This window comes from Cololabis saira, chromosome 15 (genome assembly GCF_033807715.1).
Source record: "Cololabis saira isolate AMF1-May2022 chromosome 15, fColSai1.1, whole genome shotgun sequence".
NCBI lineage: Eukaryota > Metazoa > Chordata > Actinopteri > Beloniformes > Belonidae > Cololabis > Cololabis saira.
This window is the reverse complement of record NC_084601.1, coordinates 43,477,712-43,500,118: the sequence shown is the minus strand read 5'-3', so window position 1 is coordinate 43,500,118 and position 22,407 is coordinate 43,477,712. Positions and strand designations below refer to the sequence as shown.

At 44.6% G+C, this 22,407-nt stretch overlaps 1 protein-coding gene across 1 annotated transcript in view; it reads right to left on the bottom strand.

Moving 5' to 3' along the window:
• Nucleotides 1–22,407, bottom strand: part of LOC133460965 (trafficking protein particle complex subunit 9-like) — a 162,012-nt gene that overhangs the window by 5,927 nt on the left and 133,678 nt on the right. Inside the window, exon 22 of the mRNA XM_061741675.1 lies at nucleotides 18,407–18,497. Coding sequence (XP_061597659.1) covers nucleotides 18,407–18,497 — 91 coding nt within the window. The remainder of the gene's footprint in view (nucleotides 1–18,406; nucleotides 18,498–22,407) is intronic.

Here is a 22,407-nt window from a genome sequence, read left to right as displayed (position 1 = left end):
ACAGGGTGAGTAGAAGCCAGTAAAGCCTGTTTTAATATTCTCAGCAGTGACGGGGCCTCCTGGATGTTCCAGTTCCACCATCACCGTCTCTTCCCTCCTCACAAAAGCTACTCCGGCTCGTCTGAACTGCTGAGCAGTAAACATATCAGTCTGGTTAGAGTCGTGGCTGAAGGGGTTGTGGGGTTTTATGCAGAACACAGAACATATTGGCCACCGAGGAGAAGGAGGTGGATCATTATAGATCACTGTAGATCAAAATAGATCACAATAGATGGCAACGGATCACAATGGATCACTGTGAGGTTAATCAACCTTTTTGAACAAATTGTCTTTATGAAACTATGAAGAATCAGAATCAGAATTAGGTCAGCTCAGAGAAGCTGACTGCTGGGTTTTTCACATCCTTATCACTGTTAACAGAAGTCACAGGACAGGCCACTCCCTGAGGGTACTCAGGGGGGTTGTCTGCTCTGTTAACAGTTGACTATTGTGCAGTTGGACACATCTGTCCAAAATGTCCTGTTGTCCAGAAGGGGCCCATTTGATCCCTTGACCATTTGAGTTTTTTTAAAGAATGTCTGTTGATCTGCACACCACAGATAAGTTGTTTATTAACTGAAAAGTCATAGGTGTGACCTTTTTAACCATCATCTGATACCATGTCTGTTCTCCATCTGTTTCCTGTTTTCGTCCATTGTCCATTCACTGTTCCAAATATGGTCATGTTTCCTGTCAGTTTCTCAAATAAATACCTGATGCAAAGGAGGCAGCAAGAGTTGGTCGAGAGCATTCGAGAGGGCCATGTTGCTCTGCAAGCTCCGACTTTGCTTCCCTTCTGCAGAAGGCCTGAAAAACTCATTTCTAACAGTCTTTGTGTCTTTCCTAAGTTATTCATTTATGTATGTTGATTTAGGAACCTAACAATCACAATAGATCACTGTAGATGATAGAAGATCACCTTAGATCAGGGTTTGTCAACCGGTGGTCCGCGGCCCTCTGGTGGTCCGTTGCGGTATGGCAGGTGGTCCGTGAAATTGTTAATGGAAAACAATAATAATTTAAAAAAAAAAATGTATTCTTTAGAATCAATTTATTTTCCATTTACTATTCATTTTTGTGAATAATTTACCCATCCAAATTATGGCAAATGAGTGAGAGTGAACTTGGTAATATTATAAGCGCTCTTGGCTTCATATTGTTAATTTTTCATGACTGTTTTTTGTTTTGTTTTTTAAAGCAAAAGGTGCAAATTAAAATAGACACTGATGCTAATAAATAGCCTATATAGGCCCATATTCTTATTTAAAAGCAAGATGCAAAATAAAACGAACAAGTTGTTCTTGGTTATAATGGTGGGACTGGGACAAAACTGGTTGAAAACTACGACGGATCACAGTTATGAAATATTACAGGCAGTTAAATATCTCACACAACAAATTTTCTGACACTAAACAGGTTTTACTGAAGCCACGGTTCCATTGGTCTTATTTAAATCAGGTTGGCAGGTCAAAGGTTACAGGTGAGCCGTTAGGATCTAACCTACACCGAGAGAGAGAGTTGCTAAGTGACGAGTCGTCCCAGCTCCGGCCGTCCAACCAGAACCCGGCCCAGGATCCAGCACCAGAACCCGGCCCAGGAACCAGCACCTCGGTCCCGCTGCCTTCATTTATAATTCAGAGCAGCTCCAGACGCCGTCCGTCTCCTGCTGAATAACAATCCCATATCTCTGTTTTCCATATCTACCGTTTCAGGGGAATTGCTTTTTGAGACGGAGAGAAAGGATTCACACTCAAGGTTTCAGGTGTCTCTTTGTTCGGCTCTTTGGGGAGTAAACGAGTGTAGTGTTAGGAAACGTGTTAGGAAACGTGTTAGGAAACGTACGAGCAGAACAGGGGGGGGTTCCACACCAAGCTTTAAGACTGAAACTAGAATAGAGTATAAATATGAAATATAACGTCCCAAAGTCAATGTTGGTGAGTGGTGTGTGTGTGTGTGTCTCTGCAACATTGTTGCTGCAGCAGGTTTTTCCTTTCAGACATAAACTCGGAGGTGCAGAGTTCCCGCCCTGTTACCGTGTGACGTATCGAGCCAGAAAAGCTGAGCGTTGGGGAAATCTGTGAGGAGTTTGACAGAACTAGAGACTCTGAATGACTTCATATATAATTCACACCTGAGAAAACAGAGCAGAGAGATCCAGAAAGATCTGGAGAGACCAAGCCAGATTCAGAGAGATACAGAAAGAATGCTTCTCTTCCGGGTCTTGGCGAAGGCGGACGCTTTTCTGCTCCTTTCCCTTATCTATCTGCCCTGCTACTGCTTTTTGTCCTGTCTCGTCTTCAGAGTCTCTCTTTTTCACTCCTTCCAAACTCTACAATCATGGAATTGATTAACTGGTCTCTCAGCACAATCGACCAAATTTTTGCGACGAGAAGTCAGGGGGTAAGGGAGCCCTCCTGCCCCGATGGGACATTTTTTGCTGGATACACAATGGATTCCTGGAAACATTGGAAACCGTTGTGTTTGGCGATTCTGTCTGTCGAGGACGTTGAAGATGCTTCATAATTGGATTAATGATAGCAGGATTTCTCCTAATCGGAGGAGGGGGATTCCTGGTCTACCGACAAACGCGTAAGTCGTCGACAGCTGTTTTGGCTCTTTCAGAGCTGCCGGACGTGGCTGAAGGGACAAGCAAGGTGATCAACACTCAGACTTTAATGCTGGGGGAGCAAAGCCGCAAGCTGGATGTGATTCTTGAACAGAATCGCAGGCTGGCTCCGGTCTTTGAGCTCATTGGCAAGATGGAGAAGACCTTGGAGAAGTTGGAAGCTCGTCTTGGCGGGAATTGACCACAAATTCGTCTGTTTGGAGTCGCCATTGATGAACCAGAGACTAAAGGCAGACGGAAAATTACTGAGTCTGTCTGTTTCTTTTCTTTCAATACAATTGTTGATTCTATAATCTGGCCTTGACAGAGAAGTTTGCCTGATCGCTCTGGTCACAATCTCCCTGGTGGAATGTAAGCAAGGTGACTCTGCCCCCACTAACCCTCCCCTCTCTCAGGAACACCTGTGGACCTGTTTCATAACTAACCGAGCCGTCTGATAACATCAAGGACACTGGCTGAAAGCAGCTCTGAGCGAAGTTCACGGACTTACCGCCACACATACACTTACTGATAACCACCTCTCTTACTCTCAACGCCTTCCTGGCTAAAAGTCTTGTGAAGTTGATGTAAATTTTTCATGTGCTCGGGTTGCTGCTCGTTGTGGTCGACCGGCCGGCAGCTGAGCGGATTTACTGTACTTGTATTGCTGCTTAGTTGTCCTGAATTGTCCCTCGGGGATGAATAAAGTTTCTCTGAATCTGAATCTGATCCAAAGAGATCCAGAGAGCAGTTCCTCCTACGATGGAGGTCGTTTACGGTATTAAAGTTTGCCGCTGTTCCGAGGAACCTCCTCTCGCTATAATTGGAAATAATAAAAACGTTGTTCTAGTGACGAATGTGAAGGAAAGCTGTTGTGTACCCCCCCCAACAAACTCAGACCTCAGAGGGAACTGATCCCTGCAGATCCATGTGTCCAGAGATCTACAGGCGTGTCCAGAGATCTACAGGCGTGTCCAGAGATCTACAGGCGTGTCCCTCCTCCCTCCAGATATCACAGTCAGGGGATCCGGTCCAACTTTTCTCATTTCCCGGCTACTAGCTCTATTTCTGTTTTAGTATTTCTGTCTGTCGACTACTATTTCATTCCTTCATCTTCCTCTGCTCCGGTTACTCCAGCGGGATCAGCTGAACTTGTTTGGCTTCGTCTCCAGACGCTGCTGCCGAGCGACAGCAACGTTGATGAAACAGCCGGAGCTCTGCAGACGGCGGAGCTACCGACCGTCATCATCGGTTAATCAGCCGTGATGCCAGAGAGACGTTTGTCACCTCATGATGATGTCAGCATCTTTATAATAGTGGGGGGTGATGGAGCTCAGGACCTCAGGAGCTCAGGTCCAGATGATACAGCTGATTCCTGGACGCCTCATCTCCTACAGATGCTGATCTCCCCCCAGCTCAACCCTGGAACCTGAATCTCAGTTCACCTGAACATTACTGGGTCACTGGAGACCCCGGGCTATAAAACCGTCCCCAGACATGTAAACGCCGTTAGTCTGGTGTTTAAAGGGTCAAAGAGACGGAGACAAGGATCGTGAGCTCGGAGCCGGTCGGCGTTTAAGGCAAGTACGACCTCACGCAGGCACCTGACCTTGGGGAGACCTTGGGCTGACCTTGGAGTGACCTTGGGGTGACCTTGGGGTGACATTGGGGTGACCTCCACAGGACGTCTGGTGCAGGAGAGATTTCCACTTGTGAACCATTAACTCACCTCAAAAGGTTCAGCTGGTGATCAGTTCAACTCAAATCTTTAAATTCATGTTGATGGTTATATTTTATTTTGTTTCCATTCAGGAGTTAATAAAGTATGACTGAAATGAAATGATTAAGACACCCATTAAGACACCCACGTTCCCCCACCGGCCATCCAGTAGACGGAGGGCTGCCCCCCGTCTACTGGATGGCCGGTGGGGGAACGTGGGTGTCTTACCAGGACCGGCTTTGCTGGTCCTGCCTCCTGGCTTCAGCCTCCCCCTCCTTCCCCCCCTACACGATTCATACGCACATAGGCTAAGGGGCAGGGGGTCCGGGTCGTGGGGGGCATTGTCCCGCGTGGCCCGGCACTCCCCCCCCCCCAAGAAATGAAATGATTAATTAACAGCATGGTCTCTCTCTATCTCAAATCCAGACTGGTCCAGACTGGACCAGTCTGAGCCAGACGGGCTCTCAGGGAGAGACCGGTCATCGGCCATGTTTCATGTATTTGCCAGATCAAGCGACAGGCAGGGGAAGCTTCACAGTTGCCGTGGGAGACAACCGAGTTCAAGATGTCAACGAAACTAATAGAATGAAAACCACAGGTCTGGGGAAACATGTGATGAGGGTACGAGGGAGTCCCTGCAGACGTTTCCAGGGGTTGAGGTCAGAGGTCAGTAGTCTAACAAACACCACTGGTCTCTATAAATACAGTTTCCTGCTTCCTGCCCCTTAAAAAGCCGCCAGACGCCTCCCTGACAAACCGCCTGAACGTCCACGACGCTAACTAACGCATGAAATACATTAATGTTCTGCTGGGCCTTCAGGCAACGGAGCAACGACGGAGGGAAACAAACGTAATAACGACTTAATTCATTATTTAATCCTCCAGCAGGTGAAGCAGCTGTTTCTGCTAGCTGGATGTTAAACCACTCACGACATTCTCCCAATGAAACCCCCGGCGAGACTCGCTGGTGTTTACAAGTGTCAGCTAATCTGTCTTCCAGGGATGGAAAGGCAGCCGTTGGGGATATTCTTGTTTCCTATAAGGGAATAAATAAAATAAGTGCTTTTATTTGACGGTAAGCACAACCGGGCGAATGGTTTGGAGCTGAAAATACATCTAGCAAATGATGGGAGTCACATTAACTCACCGAGAGGAACAGAAGTTCAACAACCATTTCATCACACGAATCACTGCGTCCTCATTTATAATTTACAGTTTCCACACTTGTTTCTAGGCCTGTGTTGAATCGATTCTCATATTAATTCCTAAAAATCGATTTATATGTCTAAAAATCGATTTTTTTTTCATCACTACATTACAACCTTTGGTATTTTTTTGTTTATGCCCAAAAAAAGGAATGTTTTTTTGGACACCAGAATAACTGCTGCCATGTTTTTAACCTTTAAATATGTTTAAAGGAATGAAAACATTAAAGTTTTCAGTTATAATTGCATACATTGTTTATATTTCATTACTTTATATACTGTCTTGGGGTTACATTTGCATAAAATGCTAAAAACAAAATTCTCAAAAATTAAAAATCGAAATAAACCGAAAATGGAAACAATAAAAACAGAATGTGTTAAAAACTAAAAACCGATTTCCTGCGTCTCTGTTTCGTCCCTGGATCTGTTTGGTAATTCTGACCCACGATGTTTCTGTTTCAGTTCTATCAGCATTCTGGGAGCTGATTGGTCCTTTTTTTCTCTTTTTTTCTTCCTTTTTCCTTTCCTTTTCTATCTCGAAATTTAGACTTTTTTCTCAACATTTCACATTTTTTCTCAACATTTCGACTTTTTTCTCGACATTTCGACTTTTTTCTCGACATTTCGACTTTTTTCTCAAAATTTCCACTTTTTCATTAAAATTTTGACTTTTTTCTCGAAATTTTGACTTTTTTTTCGACTTTTTTCTCAAAATTTTGACTTTTTTCTCAAAATTTTGACTTTTTTCTCAACATTTCTGATTGGTCCTTCCATTCTGGGAGCTGATTGGTCCTTACAGCATCATTAGCTGCAATACTTGCTGTTGAATCTCAATATAATACTAGTATTAATATGTTGCAGAACTACAGTCATATAATTCATGCAACAGCTCAAAAATTTATTATTATTTCCACCTGCGCAACATCAACCGCCTCCGCCCCTCCCTCACCCCCCACACCACTTCTATTCTTGTGCATAGCCTCGTCACTTCTCGCCTTGATTACTGTAACTCTCTCCTCTCCGGTGTCATTCACAAATTCCTCCACAAACTCCAGTTAGTTCAGAATTCAGCTGCCCGCATCATCTCAAGGACCCCATCCATCAACCACATCACCCCTGTCCTACAACAGCTCCACTGGCTTCCAATAAAACACATAATCGACTTCAAAATCCTTCTCCTAACGTTTAAGTCAATCCACAACCTTGCCCCTCCCTACCTGTCGGACCTCCTCCACGTCGCCACGCCCTCACGCACCCTCAGATCCTCCTCCTCCATCCACCTGACTGTTCCACCTGCCCGTCTTGCCACCATGGGGAGCAGAGCATTTAGCCGCTCTGCTCCCCGTCTCTGGAACAGCCTACCACCGGATCTCAGGAACACCACCTCACTCCCTCACTTCAAATCCAAACTGAAAACCCACCTGTTCAGAACTGCCTTCTCCCTCTGACCCCACTTGCACTGTGTCGTTGTGTCGTTGTTGTGGTTTTTTATTCTGAGTATTTGTTTACCCCCTAGCTTTTATTATTGTGTTACACTGTTTTTAACTATTGTACGGCGACCTTGAGTGTTCAGAAAGGCGCCTTCAAATAAAATGTATTATTATTATTATTATAAAAAACAGTTTTAATAACACTGACCCAAATCAATATCGGAATCGAATCGGATTGAATCGAGTCAAATCTTGATAATCGATTCTGAAACTTACGGAGCCCATCTGGTGACATTTGAAAAAAATAAAATAATGCGTGGCTACGAGTTAATATGTCGTGGCCACAAGATAATTAATGCGGGGCCATGAGATATTAACTCGTGGCCACTCATTATTTTGAAAAAAATGTAATAATGCGTGGCCACGAGTTATTAATGCGTGGCCACGAGATATTAATGCTTGGCCATGAGTTAATATCTCTTAGCCACGAGATAATCAATGCGTGGCCACAAGATAATTAATGCGGGGCCATGAGATATTAACACGTGGCCACTAATTATTTTGAAAAAAAATTAATAATGTGTGGCCACGAGATATTAACTCGTAGCCACGAGTTAATATCTCGTGGCCACAATATGTTATCTCATGGCAACGAGTTATAAATGCGTGGCCACGAGATATTAATGTGTGGCCACGCCTTAATAACTCGTAGCCACAATATATTAACTCGTGGCCAAGAGATATTAAGTCGTGGCCACGAGATATTAACTCGTGGCCACTCATTAATTATCTCGTGGCCAAGAGATATTAACTCGTGGCCACGAGATATTAAGTCAAGGCCACAAGATATTAACTCGTGGCCACTCATTTTGAAAAAAAATTAATAATGCGTGGCCACGAGATATTAACTTGTGGCCACGAGTTAATGCGTGGCCACGAGTTAATATCTCGTAGTCACAAGTTAATATCTCGTGGCAACGAGATAATCAATGCGTGGCTACGAGATATTAACTCGTGGCCACGCATTATTTTATTTTTTTCAAATGTCGCCAGAGGGGCTCAGTAGAATCTTAAGAATCAGAATCAAATCGATTCTTGACGTCTGAATGGATCCCCAGCTCTACTTGTTTCCCGTCATGGGTGTTTTTAGCTGCTCTAACTTCTTTTATCTCTCTTTATTCAGGTGTTCCTGCCGTTTCCTGCGACTCCGTCCACCGGTTTAAATGAACGGGTGGAGCTAGCGCTGCCGGAGGAGTTTTAGTGATTTATGTCCACAGCTTACCCGGACTGACGCGCTGACAGCCTGGATTGTTCTCCGGCCGTGATAAATGCCCCCATAAAGCGACGCCGCGAGCCTGTTAAATGTGCTAACTCCACCACCGCGCCGGCCGCAGAGAAGAAGAAGAAAAGGCTGGAAAAGGCAATCAGAGCAGCCGCTCCTCTCTTTACTCTCATTTCCACATTAAAGCAAACCGGGGAAAGCAGCCAAAGCAGAAGCCGTTTTCATGTGGTAAAAACATTTTAATAACGCTTTGTGTAACAGTCTTTTGTCATGGTAATCCCACGTGGCCCGGTTTCATAATGGGGTAATTTACTGGTTGAGAAACATTAACCGTCTCTAATGAGGACCGTTTTTCAGATTCCAGCAAACGAACAGCCAGCCTTAAAAAAACATGACTATATCTCAGAAACTGCTTCTAATAATGAAGGAACTTGTGAAATTAAAGCAGGATTGACCCTTTATCAGCTTCTGATTGGTTCCTGACCGACCGATAAGAAACAGGTTTATCTGGTTGGAGCAAACATTCGTCTCTCTCGTTCACATCAATGGAAAAAGCCTAGTTTTTACTTGTTTTGTATCTAAATTTAAATCATTCTATTATTTATAAAACTTTGTATTAGTAAAAAGGAACACTTGTAGCGTATTTTTGTCCCCAAATTGACATAAATCTGGTCCGTACTTCCAAAAATAAAGTCGTCTAGGCAGCAGCTACAACCCATAGCTACAACCACAAAAGCTTTTATTTATTTATCTTAAAATGGTTATAAAGTGACACCTGCTATCAAGAGAGAATCACAGGAACATGTTTCATCCCAAAACAAACGATAAATTAAGATAAATGTCTGTTTTGATAGCACATTCCATTGTGCTATCAGCTAAGCTCATCAAAATATCTCGTTTTAACCGAACACCTCAGTTTTATAAACTAACTCCACGGTACCTGAAGTGTTCCTTTTTATTTATATCTAGTTGCTGTTGGTTTTCTTTGGTACAATAATTAGAAATAAAGGGATGTAAAACCTAAGGAGAGTCCCAGAGAGGCCGGTCCTCCTGCTACCGTAGCGCTAGCTCGGTAAATCACCGGAGAAACCGGAGAGTCTCAGAGAGGCCGGTCCTCCTGCTACCGTAGCGCTAGCTCGCTAAATCACCGGAGAAACCGGAGAGACTCAGAGAGGCTGGTCCTCCTGCTAGCATAGCGCTGCCTCGGTAAATCACCGGAGAAACCGGAGAGTCTCAGAGAGACCGATCCTCCTGCTACCGTAGCACCGCTAGCTCGCTAAATCACCGGAGAAACCGGAGAGTCTCAGAGAGGCCGGTCCTCCTGCTACCGTAGCACCGCTAGCTCGGTAAATCACCGGAGAAACCGGAGAGTCTCAGAGAGGCCAGTCCTCCTGCTACCGTAGCGCTAGCTCGCTAAATCACCGGAGAAACCGGAGAGTCTCAGAAAGGCTGGTCCTCCTGCTACCGTAGCACCGCTAGCTCGCTAAATCACCGGAGAAACCGGAGAGTGTCAGAGAGGCTGGTCCTCCTGCTACCGTAGCGCCGCTAGCTCGCTAAATCACCGGAGAAACCGGAGAGTGTCAGAGAGGCCAGTCCTCCTGCTACCGTAGCGCTAGCTCGCTAAATCACCGGAGAAACCGGAGAGTCTCAGAAAGGCTGGTCCTCCTGCTACCGTAGCGCCGCTAGCTCGCTAAATCACCGGAGAAACCGGAGAGTGTCAGAGAGGCCGGTGCTCCTGCTAGCGTAGCACCGCTAGCTCGGTAAATCCCCGGAGAAACCGGAGAGTTTTCAGTCCTCCGGTCCTCCTGCTACCGTAGCCGCGGCGTCAGCAGCAGAGCTTTAACTGACGGAGCAGCAGCAGCGACAGCAGAACAACAAACAGATAAATCAGCGTTATTCCTCCCCGTGGAGCTTCACGGCGGCTCAGAGCAAACATCACTCACATAAACGGGCCTCGCTGCTCAGTAAAGATTTAAACCTATCAGAGCCCGGACGGAGGATGATGAGGAGGAGATGAGAGCGATCTGTTTATACGTCTGCAGGAATAGAAACATACAAACGGATAAATCTCACATTACACACACACACACATGTATATATGCATGATCAGATAAGATTCTTCTTCTTTCTGCTCCCTTTTCATTCATAAGTTAGGAACATTTGTATTTGTGTTTGTATTGAATTGTTTTGTTTTTTGAATGAAAATAAAGAATAAAATAAAAAAAATAAAAATAAATATATATATATATATATATATATATATATGGAATTATGGAGGATTTTTTGTGCCAAAATTAAATAAATAAAAAATACATCATTAATCAATTAAATTGGGAATTAAATATATCATTAATTAATTAAATGAGTTATTAATTAATTAAAATTAGAATGAAATATGTCATTAATTAATTAAAATACAATTCATTTTGAGTAAAAATATATATTTATTATTTCAGCATTTAATTAATTAATGACACATTTAATCAATGATTTTGTGTTTTACATTTACATTTCATGATTCAGCAACACGAAATCATTAATTAAATGTGTCATTAATTAATTAAATGCTGAAATAATAATTATATATTCTTACTTAAAATGAATTGTATTTTAATTAATGAATGACATATTTCATTCTTATTTTAATTAATTAATGACACATTTAATTAATTAATGATATATTTCATTTTATTTATTTAATTTTGGCACAAAAAATCCTCGATAGCACAGTTCAAACCGTTTAAATAATTTAAAATTCCAAACTTATTCAAGAGTTCCGAAAATTCATTTTTCCGGATCACTTATGTGTTTAAAAAGTATAAAAATGCAAGAAGGTCACCAGCGTATCACCAAACTCACGGTTGAACTTGGTCCTTATTGGTCTTTGTTAGGCAGCAGCATTACCCACAATGCACCTTCTCCACAATCCATCAGTCCAATTGAAGTAAATAAACATTAACAAAAGTTTGAGACTCTTTAAACTCGTTTAAGGAACATATGAAGTGAGAACCGGATGGGGCCTAAAACAGAACCCTGAGGGACGCCACGTTAACCACCAAAAACCTCCAACATGAACCGGTTTACACAAACATTAAAGCCCTTTTAATAAGGTTAAACTTTCTTCTGAGAAAGTTTCTAATAAGATCAGCTGAATAAGGTCAAACAAAGTCCAACAAAAGCAAGAAGTTTTCAAAGACTTAAATAACTTCTACTAGTTTTAAACCTCCACGTTTCTGCTTGTTCACTTTATAAACATCTGTTAAATTCTCCCCTTTTATTCTTATAACAACAAATGTTTTCCTCGCGTTTGTGAGCCTGTCACAGTTTCTACACCTACAAAACTTTTGCAATCAAAAGGTTTTTCCACATTAACAAACTCTGAAACCGTGAAAACACTGTTGTGGTTGAGTTCCCAATTTACAGCAACAACTGCAGCCGGAAATGCTGATATAACACTAAATATAAGACGAAATGTTTCTGCTCTTCTATGTTCAGAGCTGATATAAGACTAAATGTTTCTTCTGGATATTTTTGAGATAAAAGCTGATTATTGATCTGAACTTCTGCTTTTGTTGTGGAAATCAAACCAATCTTTACTGAACTACCTGCAAATTCAAGAACCTTCTAATGAAATCAGCTGTTTCAGGAGACGAGTATCGGCCAAAAAAGTATCGGGTCAAACCTAGTTATTAATGTTTTTAATATATATTAATTATTACATCGTTTTATAATAACAATATAGACAGTTGATGTGTGTTTATAAGATATTGCTTTTGGGCGGCGGCTGGAAGAGACGTTTGTGCTGGAGGGAAAGAAGCGTAGATAACAGAAAGCTAACGACAGCTAGGCTATGCTAACAACAGCTAGCCTACGCTCAGATAAACAGAGACCATGTCTGAAGTTTGGAAACACTAGAAACTTGAAAGCGAAGGCAGCCGAACAACCAAATGCAACGTTTGCGTGGAGGAACGAACAGTTCGTTCAAAACGACAAACTTTATTCACACCTGAAGACCAAGCACAAAAAGACGTACAGTGACAACGTCGCCACAAAGAGCAATAAGAATTGTAAGAATTGTAAGAATTGTAATCCTTTAGAGGATCAACAAACCCACTCTTCATCAAACTGAGAAAACAGTCAAATTTAAGGATCTGGTCGACTTCAAAACTATACAAATCATGCACAAAGAGAATCAGCATCAGTCGCCACAAAGACGTCCAGAAGTCGTTTCAAATAAAAGAAAATAAACACAATCTCAGGGGTAATTTCAAACAACAGCATGTACAGTAGGAACAAACATCCAACCCATCGTGTTTCAGTGATGGAGTTAAGCTGTGGAACAAAGTTTATGGGCGCAAAAAGTTTTGCAGCTGAGTGCAATTTTCCCTTGTCTGAGTAAGTGAGCGGAGCTGTTTCCAGTGTTCTCCATATTTCAGCACAGATTGGTCCATAAAGAAAACTGCAGAGAGCACAACAGCCTCAACTTTCACGTATTTGTACTTCTCTAGTATTTCACATGTATGACATAAGCTAATGAAATGTCAAATCAAATCAAATCAAACTTTATTTATATAGCACTTTTCCTACAAATAATGAAACACAAAGTGCTTAACAGAAAAAAAAAAAAAACAAGAAAAAACAAATAAACATAAAACTTATTAATGCCCCACCCCCCCCCTCCCCGCAGACAAAAGCACACTACAATTCACCTAAATTCCTAAATTACACACACAGACACGCACGCAGACACATGGTGTAGACATAGCTAGGCACAGAGGATCCAGGTGAGGAAACGGTAACAGGGAGCCGTCCACGCCAGGAGGTCTCATAGCCCGCAGCTACAAGGGGGGGGGGGCTCCACAGAGACCATCCCGGCCCGGATGGATAGAGGAGTCCACACCACAGCGGTGAAGCCGTGGTGCAGAGCTCCACCACCATCCAGGCCAGAACCACCCCCAGGACGACCCCCTGCAGGCCAGAGTCACTCCCAGCATGGAGGCTCCCCATGAGGAAACACTGGAGATAAAAGCTACAAGAAAACAGGATAAGATACATTAAAGGAGTTTATAAAAAACATAAAACATACAAACATAAAATCCTAAAAGTATGTCTAAAAAGTAAGACATTAAAAACTAAAATAATAAAACAGTAAAATGTATAAAATAGACCATAAATAACAACTAAAATATTTAGATAAAACATTGAGATTAAACAAAAATAAAATACGATAAGAAAGGATAAACTGAATATAAAACAGAGCAGTAAGATTCAATAAAAATAAGGGTGAGCATAAGAAATGTAAAAGAGTTAAATGAGTCAGTTAAAAGCCTGATTAAAGAGATGGGTCTTGAGCCTCTTTTTAAAAACATCAACAGTCTCTGCGGCCCTGAGGTTCTCCGGGAGGCTGTTCCACAATCGGGGACCATAAAAACTGAATGCCGCCTCCCCGTGTGTCCTGGTTCTAACTTTTGGTATGGTTAAAAGGCACCGGAGGACCTCAGGGTCCGTGAGGGTCGATAGGGTAAAAGTAGTGCAGACAAATAAGAAGGCCCAAGACCATTAAGACACTTAAAAACTAGTAAAAGAACCTTAAAATCGATCCTGAAGCGCACGGGGAGCCAAATGTTAAGAGGCTGTGCGCATTTACGCACAAGGCACAGCACCGGTAACTTCATTAACACCGGATCGGGATCAGATCAGGATCTGACGGTAATTCCTGTGCTGTGTTTTGCTACACACACCTACAGGTCAGCTGTTAAACACACACATTCTAGATGTATATGTTTATATGGTGGAATTGTTTGTAATAAAGCAGTCCCTTACTGTATGGATGAATCCCACTTGATCTGACTGTCTACAGTCATGTCTGACTGTAGATTTCACCCTTAATATCATTCAGTATCACACAGGCTTGGATGATATTGAAGAGAGAGAGAAACAGAGACAGAGGGGGAGTGAAGCCTGAATTCTGGTTCTGCGTTAAATCGACGCAGAGCCTACGCCGTAGGGTACGCACGTACCCTACGCCGTAGGCTCTGCGTTGGTGTAACGTGGAACCATAAATCAGCCTTGAGGAGTGAGTTTGCGCTCAGTTAATAGACGCTTCCAAAACACGGTATTTGCTCCACTATTTTTGCGTGTGGCAAATAGCGCTGGCCTTTGTGAATTAGACGCTTTTTGCAATGAGGCTTATTTGCATAGAAAGGAATGTATGAATATTACCTAATTTGCATGCATGCAAATGGCACAGTCGCACCATGACACTATTTGCTTGGCAGCGCAGTTTGTGGAGCAATTCCCCCTTTGCGGGTGCTTTGTGAATTAGACGCTCTCTTTTTGTGTCATTTGCACCGGTTTAGCGGCCGCAAAAGCCGCGCAATCCTTTTGTGGATTTGGCCCTTAATGGATACAAAATGGAAATGGACACATGAACCGACAGCCAATGATCAAATTCATTTACTTAATTCATTGCCAAAATGTATCTAATCGGGAAAAAGTATCGGAATTGTATCGGGAGCCAAAAAAAAGTGATCGGATTGGAAAAACCCGGGATCGGCAGAAACTCAAACAAAATCCTAATGGGGACAAACCTAATGTACCTGTACATGCTTTCACTCCAATCTCAAGTAAAAAAGGTGCATTTACTCCCATCTTCACCCACATGTGCATTTACTCCCATCTTCACCCACATGTGCATTTAGTCCCATCTCAAGACAAAAACACACATTCCCTCCGTCTCCAGTCCCAGGATGTTCCTCCTCATCAGCACCACAACAGAACTCTAGGTGGTTCTGACCCGTCTGGCAGCTCCATCCATCAAACTCTCCACCACACAAAGGCTTAGAGGAGTTTTATTTCCTCAGGTTCCTCTCATGAGCTGAGAGAAAACCGTCTGTAGTTTCTCTGAACCGTCAGTGTCACCAGTGAGAGTGGGTTCAGAAGAGCTGGGTATTAAATCATCTCTCCTCCTTTCACCGCTGGTTCCCCACCTTTCCTCCTCTCCATCTCTCTTCTCTCATTCCTCCCTCCATCTCTCCTCCCTTCCTCCTCCATCTCTCTTCTCTCTTCTCTCCCTCCATCTCTCTCCTCTCCTCTCCTTCCTCCATCTCTCCTCTCCTTCCTCCCTCCATCTCTCTTCTCTCTAAACGTTTGTCTCTCCGTTCCAGGCGAGAACAAAGTCCTCAGTTCAACCTGCTGTTTTCAGTTCAGTTCCTCAGTAAACCAAAACTAAACCATAACCGTCCACAAACGCATTAAATACAGTATTTTAATATATTCTGCTGCTGTTTCTTTATTAAATACTTGATGTTTTGCAGTGTATTTTGGAGCCACTTTCACTTTCCCCCTGAGAACCATTTAAAGGACCAGTTTAATCAGCTCCTCCGGAGGTCGGGGGTCAGACTCCTCTGAAGGGTTTCCTCACCTTTCCTGATCTCTCTGATGGAGTCACGACCTCCAGATCTGTCTTTATTAGGTGACCGTTGAACTCCATCAGGTTTCATCTGTAACTCCATCAGGTTTCATCTGTAACTCCATCACAAGATCTTTTTTCCGCACTTTTTTTCATCCGTTAATACGGCCCGAACCGGAACGTGCACCCATGCATGGCAGACATCGTTGGATGCGTCTCCATCGTGCTTCGATGGGCATTACTTTTCTCAGTAAAAAGTGTTACCGTGGCAACGCTAGATGACAAAAAGCAAAAGCAAAAAAAAAAAGGCGAAAATTCTGACGCTTATTGCTCGGCCGAACTTTATCGTAGAGACATAGTTCAAACTTTCAAACACTCGGCCCGATAGTCACTAAAGGACCCTACAACCTCATTATGCCAAGTATTACAGTTTTTGCGTTATTGACCTTTCATTTTTTTTTTTATTTCTGTTTGAATTTGGACGCTTGTTGCTAGGCAACACGTTATCGTAGAGACATCGTACAAATGTTTCCCGACTCGGCACGCTGTGGACTTCAACATATTCAAATTTCATGAAGCTGTGATTTAACGAATTTTTTTGTCAAAATCCAGGCCACATGGCCCCATTTATTCGGATGGAGTTTTTTACCATGGTGGAAAAAAAACCGTTAGATGCGTCTCCATCGTGCCTCGATGGGTATTACTTTTCTCAGTCAAAAGCGTTACCGTGGGGACGCCAAAAAGCGCCCCATTAATAACTATTGGGAGCACAGGAATGAATGGAATACAACCGTAAACACCTCAAACTGACATAGAACCACCCGAACTAGGGCTGGGCAATTTTGGACAAAAATAAAATCCAGATTTTTTTTCTCTGAAAACCCGATTTTCGATTTCGATTTTTTTAGTAAAACTACAAAAGACAATGGAATAAATTGTTTCACATATTTTATCTTTATTTTTAAAGAAAAATAGCAAATTTCCCTATTGGGAATGAAGTGCAAATGAAAGATCCTGTAAATCCTCCTTGAGTAAAGTGACAACATTTACAATTTTCCAGACAAGCTCTGTCTGTAATGCAGCTGCAAAAAAGGAACATCGATTTTCCGATTTTCCTTTTTTTAACATCGATTGTGATTAATAAATCCGATTTAGATTTAAAATCGATTAATCACACAGCCCTACCCCGAACACAACCACTACAGCCCCAAACCAAAGCAGCAAGACGGGACGAATGGGCGGTAGGGCATGCCCATGTCAAAATTTCCAGAAATTTTCTAGTTGGTTCTGCAATCAGCCTGATAGTTAGAGACCCGGGAACCAAACCACCGCTCTGCTCCCATCAGGCCGGCATCACGCTGAATCCCTCCTGGACACATCGCAATCATCCCTCTATCATCCCTCCATCATCAGCGCCGCCAGCAAACCTCCAGCAGAAGATTGACTCTCAAAGTTTCCTCTTTATCTCCGTCTCAGAACAGATTCACTTCCACACACGACCCAGCGCAGCCTCATTACCCAGAGTGCTTTGCTCCGGCCCGGCGGTGGCAGATACGAGCGGCTGCTGATCAGACGTGATTCAGGAGACGGAGAGTTTCCCCCCGTGATTCACACGTTTCCCAAAATGCACTCTGTTCCTTTCCAGAAATAAACCTGCCAGTCGTTAGAGATGCAAATAAAAACCTGACGAGGGAGAGATTCTGCTGATTCATGCAGCAAACCACGGTGGAGGATTCGGTCACCTCCATCCGAGTGGATTAAAACAACATGTTTATCATACATGCATATGCATGATACGATCCGGACAGACGTCCTGCTGCAGAACCGGGCTGCAGTTGTCATGGTTACGCTGGAATCCCGTCCCATAATAGTGCAGGACTCACCCCACACTGCAAAAACTCAAAATCTTAACGAGAATATTTGTCTTATTTCTAGTTAAAATGTCTAATTTTTAGTCAAAAAAATCTCATTACACTTAAAACAAGACTCGTCACTGGAAAAAACAACAATTTTCACCTGTTTCAAGTAGATTTTCACTTAAAATAAGTAGAAAAATCTGCCAGTGGAACAAGATTTTTTTTCTTGTAATAAGAAGATAAATCTTGTTCCACTGGCAGATTTTTCTACTTATTTCAAGTGAAAATTTACTTTTAAAGTAAAATTTACTAACAGGTTTACAATTGTCAAATAAAACGATAAAACAAAGTTTTGTCGACATTTCAACTTTTTTCACAAAATTTTGACTTTTTTCTCGAAATTTGACTTTTTTCTCGACATTTTGATTTTTTTCTCGACATTTTTCTCAAAATTTCGAGAAAAAAGGTGACATATCGAGAACAAAGTCAAATTGTCGTTGGAAAAAAACAACAATTTTCACCTGTTTCAAGTAGATTTTCACTTAAAATAAGTAGAAAAATCTGCCAGTGGAACAAGATTGTTTTGCTTGTAATAAGAAGATAAATCTTGTTCCACTGGCAGATTTTTCTACTTATTTCAAGTGAAAATTTACTTGAAACAGGTGAAAATTGTCAAATAACAAGTTATTTATCTGGTGATGATTCTTGTTTTAAGTGTAATGAGATTTTTTTGACTAAAAATTAGACATTTTAACTAGAAATAAGACAAAAATTCCTGGTAAGATTTTGAGTTTTTGTAGTGCACTGCAGTTGTCATGGTTACAGAGTAATAACATCCCATAATAAACAGAAACTCACCCCACTGCAGCGGCGCCAGCTGCAGCTGCTCCAGCACCAGTTTGTTCAGAACTCCCTCCACGCTGGCCGAGCCCTGACGCCGCAGGGATGGGTGGGAACAGGTTAAGGAGAATGTTTAAAACATTTACACATTTATACATTTATATCTGACATGACAACGTCAGGAGACACAAACAAACACATAACAAGCAGCTCCAGCAGTAAAATCACAATATTTAAAATTTTATTACTTGCATATAAAGCCCAAAACGGCTTAGCTCCACAGTATTTACGAGACCTGATAGTGCCTTATGTTCCTGGCAGAGCTCTCCGCTCCCAGAGTGCAGGTTTACTTGTAGTTCCTAGACCAGGGGTCGGTAACCCGCGGCTCTTTACCGCCGCCCTAGTGGCTCCCTGGAGCTTTTTCAAAAATGTTTGACCTTTTTTTTCCTTTTTTTCTCTTTTTCTATTTTTTTTCCTTTTTTCTCTTCTTTTTTTTCTCTTATTTTTTCCTCTTTTTTTCTTCCCTTTTCCTTTTTTAATCTCAACATTTTTACTATTTCCTCGACATTTTGACTTTTTTCTCTACATTTTGACCTTTTTCTCGAAATTGTACTTCAACATTAATCTCGACATTTCGACTTTTTTTTCTCCAAAATTTCGACATAGAACGTATGTTTAGTTTTGGAAAGGGGGTGGGATTAAATAAGTTTATACTTCCTCCCACTGCTTTTCAAACACTTGAAATATGGGTTTTGATGTTGGTTTTTTTCTTTATGTGGGGGAATGTACCTGGATTTGTTTTCTTGTCTTTTTTATTTTTATTTTTTTGCATGTTCGAAATAAACTAAATAAACTAAAAAATAAAACAAAAAAACCCGTACCACGACTCTCCCACCATCACAGTTTTCCTGCTGACATTAAAGCCGGTAGAAGTTCAGGAGTTGGAGACTATTTTTATTCCTCCCTGCGGTTTCTGGCTCCGTCCACTTTATTGATCAGCAGAACAAACTTATCTCTGGATCCCCGGACGCTGGACAGAAACCGTCTTGGACAGAAACCGTCCTGGACAGAAACCGTCCTGGACGCCGGACAGAAACCGTCCTGGACAGAAACCGTCCTGGACAGAAACCGTCCTGGACAGAAACCGTCCTGGACAGAAACCGTCCTGGACAGAAACCGTCCTGGACGCCGGACAGAAACCGTCCTGGACAGAAACCGTCCTGGACAGAAACCGTCCTGGACGCCGGACAGAAACCGTCCTGGACAGAAACCGTCCTGGACAGAAACCGTCCTGGACAGAAACCGTCCTGGACAGAAACCGTCCTGGACAGAAACCGTCCTGGACAGAAACCGTCCTGCACGCCGGACAGAAACCGTCCTGGACAGAAACCGTCCTGGACAGAAACCGTCCTGGACGCCGGACAGAAACCGTCCTGGACGCCGGACAGAAACCGTCCTGGACAGAAACCGTCCTGGACAGAAACCGTCCTGGACGCCGGACAGAAACCGTCCTGGACAGAAACCGTCCTGGACGCCGGACAGAAACCGTCCTGGACAGAAACCGTCCTGGATGCCGGACAGAAACCGTCCTGGACGCCGGACAGAAACCGTCCTGGACGCCGGACAGAAACCGTCCTGGACAGAAACCGTCCTGGACGATGGACAGAAACCGTCCTGGACGCCGGACAGAAACCGTCCTGGACGCCGGTCAGAAACCGTCCTGGACGCCGGACAGAAACCGTCCTGGACGCCGGACAGAAACCGTCCTGGACGCCGGACAGAAACCGTCCTGGACGCCGGACAGAAACCGTCCTGGACGATGGACAGAAACCGTCCTGGACGCCGGACAGAAACCGCCCTGGACGCCGGACAGAAACCGTCCTGCACGCCGGACAGAAACCGTCCTGGACGCCGGACAGAAACCGTCCTGGACGCCGGACAGAAACCGTCCTGGACAGAAACCGTCCTGGACGCCGGACAGAAACCGTCCTGGACGCCGGACAGAAACCGTCCTGGACGCCGGACAGAAACCGTCCTGGACAGAAACCGTCCTGGACGCCGGACAGAAACCGTCCTGGACGCCGGACAGAAACCGTCCTGGACGCCGGACAGAAACCGTCCTGGACAGAAACCGTCCTGGACGCCGGACAGAAACCGTCCTGGACGCCGGACAGAAACCGTCCTGGACAGAAACCGTCCTGGACAGAAACCGTCCTGGACGCCGGACAGAAACCGTCCTAGACGCCGGACAGAAACCGTCCTGGACGCCGGACAGAAACCGTCCTGGACGCCGGACAGAAACCGTCCTGCACGCCGGACAGAAACCGTCCTGGACGCCGGACAGAAACCGTCCTGGACGCCGGACAGAAACCGTCCTGGACGCCGGACAGAAACCGTCCTGGACGCCGGACAGAAACCGTCCTGCACGCCGGACAGAAACCGTCCTGCACGCCGGACAGAAACCGTCCTGCACGCCGGACAGAAACCGTCCTGCACGCCGGACAGAAACCGTCCCTGACGCCGGACAGAAACCGTCCTGCACGCCGGACAGAAACCGTCCTGCACGCCGGACAGAAACCGTCCCTGACGCCGGACAGAAACCGTCCTGGACAGAAACCGTCCTGGACGCCGGACAGAAACCGTCCTGCACGCCGGACAGAAACCGTCCTCCACGCCGGACAGAAACCGTCCCTGACGCCGGACAGAAACCGTCCTGCACGCCGGACAGAAACCGTCCTGCACGCCGGACAGAAACCGTCCTGCACGCCGGACAGAAACCGTCCTGGACAGAAACCGTCCTGCACGCCGGACAGAAACCGTCCTGGACGCCGGACAGAAACCGTCCTGCACGCCGGACAGAAACCGTCCTGCACGCCGGACAGAAACCGTCCTGCACGCCGGACAGAAACAGTCCTGGACGCCGGACAGAAACCGTCCTGGACGCCGGACAGAAACCGTCCTGGACAGAAACCGTCCTGGACAGAAACCGTCCTGGACGCCGGACAGAAACCGTCCTGCACGCCGGACAGAAACCGTCCTGGACAGAAACCGTCCTGGACGCCGGACAGAAACCGTCCTGGACAGAAACCGTCCTGGACGCCGGACAGAAACCGTCCTGGACAGAAACCGTCCTGGATGCCGGACAGAAACCGTCCTGCACGCCGGACAGAAAACGTCCTGGACAGAAACCGTCCTGCACGCCGGACAGAAACCGTCCTGGACAGAAACCGTCCTGGACAGAAACCGTCCTGGACAGAAACCGTCCTGGACGCCGGACAGAAACCGTCCTGGATGAAATGAAGCAGGCAGAAAAACAGAGGAACGGAAAAACGGAGGAACATCCTCCACTCCGACGTAACGAGTCGTATCGATCCCTCTTCCCTCCTGACGGCCGGATAAGCCGAGCCGGAGACGGAGAGAGAGTTTCCTGCAGACGGAGAGAGAGTTTCCTGCAGACGGAGAGAGAGTTTCCTGCAGACGGAGAGAGAGTTTCCTGCAGACGGAGAGAGAGTTTCCTGCAGACGGAGAGAGAGTTTCCTGCAGACGGAGAGAGAGTTTCCTGCAGACGGAGAGAGTTTCCTGCAGACGCAGAGAGAGTTTCCTGCAGACGGAGAGAGAGTTTCCTGCAGACGGAGAGAGAGTTTCCTGCAGACGGAGAGAGAGTTTCCTGCAGACGGAGAGAGAGTTTCCTGCAGACGGAGAGAGAGTTTCCTGCAGACGGAGAGAGAGTTTCCTGCAGACGGAGAGAGAGTTTCCTGCAGACGGAGAGAGAGTTTCCTGCAGACGGAGAGAGAGTTTCCTGCAGAAGGAGAGAGAGTTTCCTGCAGAAGGAGAGAGAGTTTCCTGCAGACGGAGAGAGAGTTTCCTGCAGACGGAGAGAGAGTTTCCTGCAGACGGAGAGAGAGTTTCCTGCAGACGGAGAGAGAGTTTCCTGCAGACGGAGAGAGAGTTTCCTGCAGACGGAGAGAGAGTTTCCTGCAGACGGAGAGAGAGTTTCCTGCAGACGGAGAGAGAGTTTC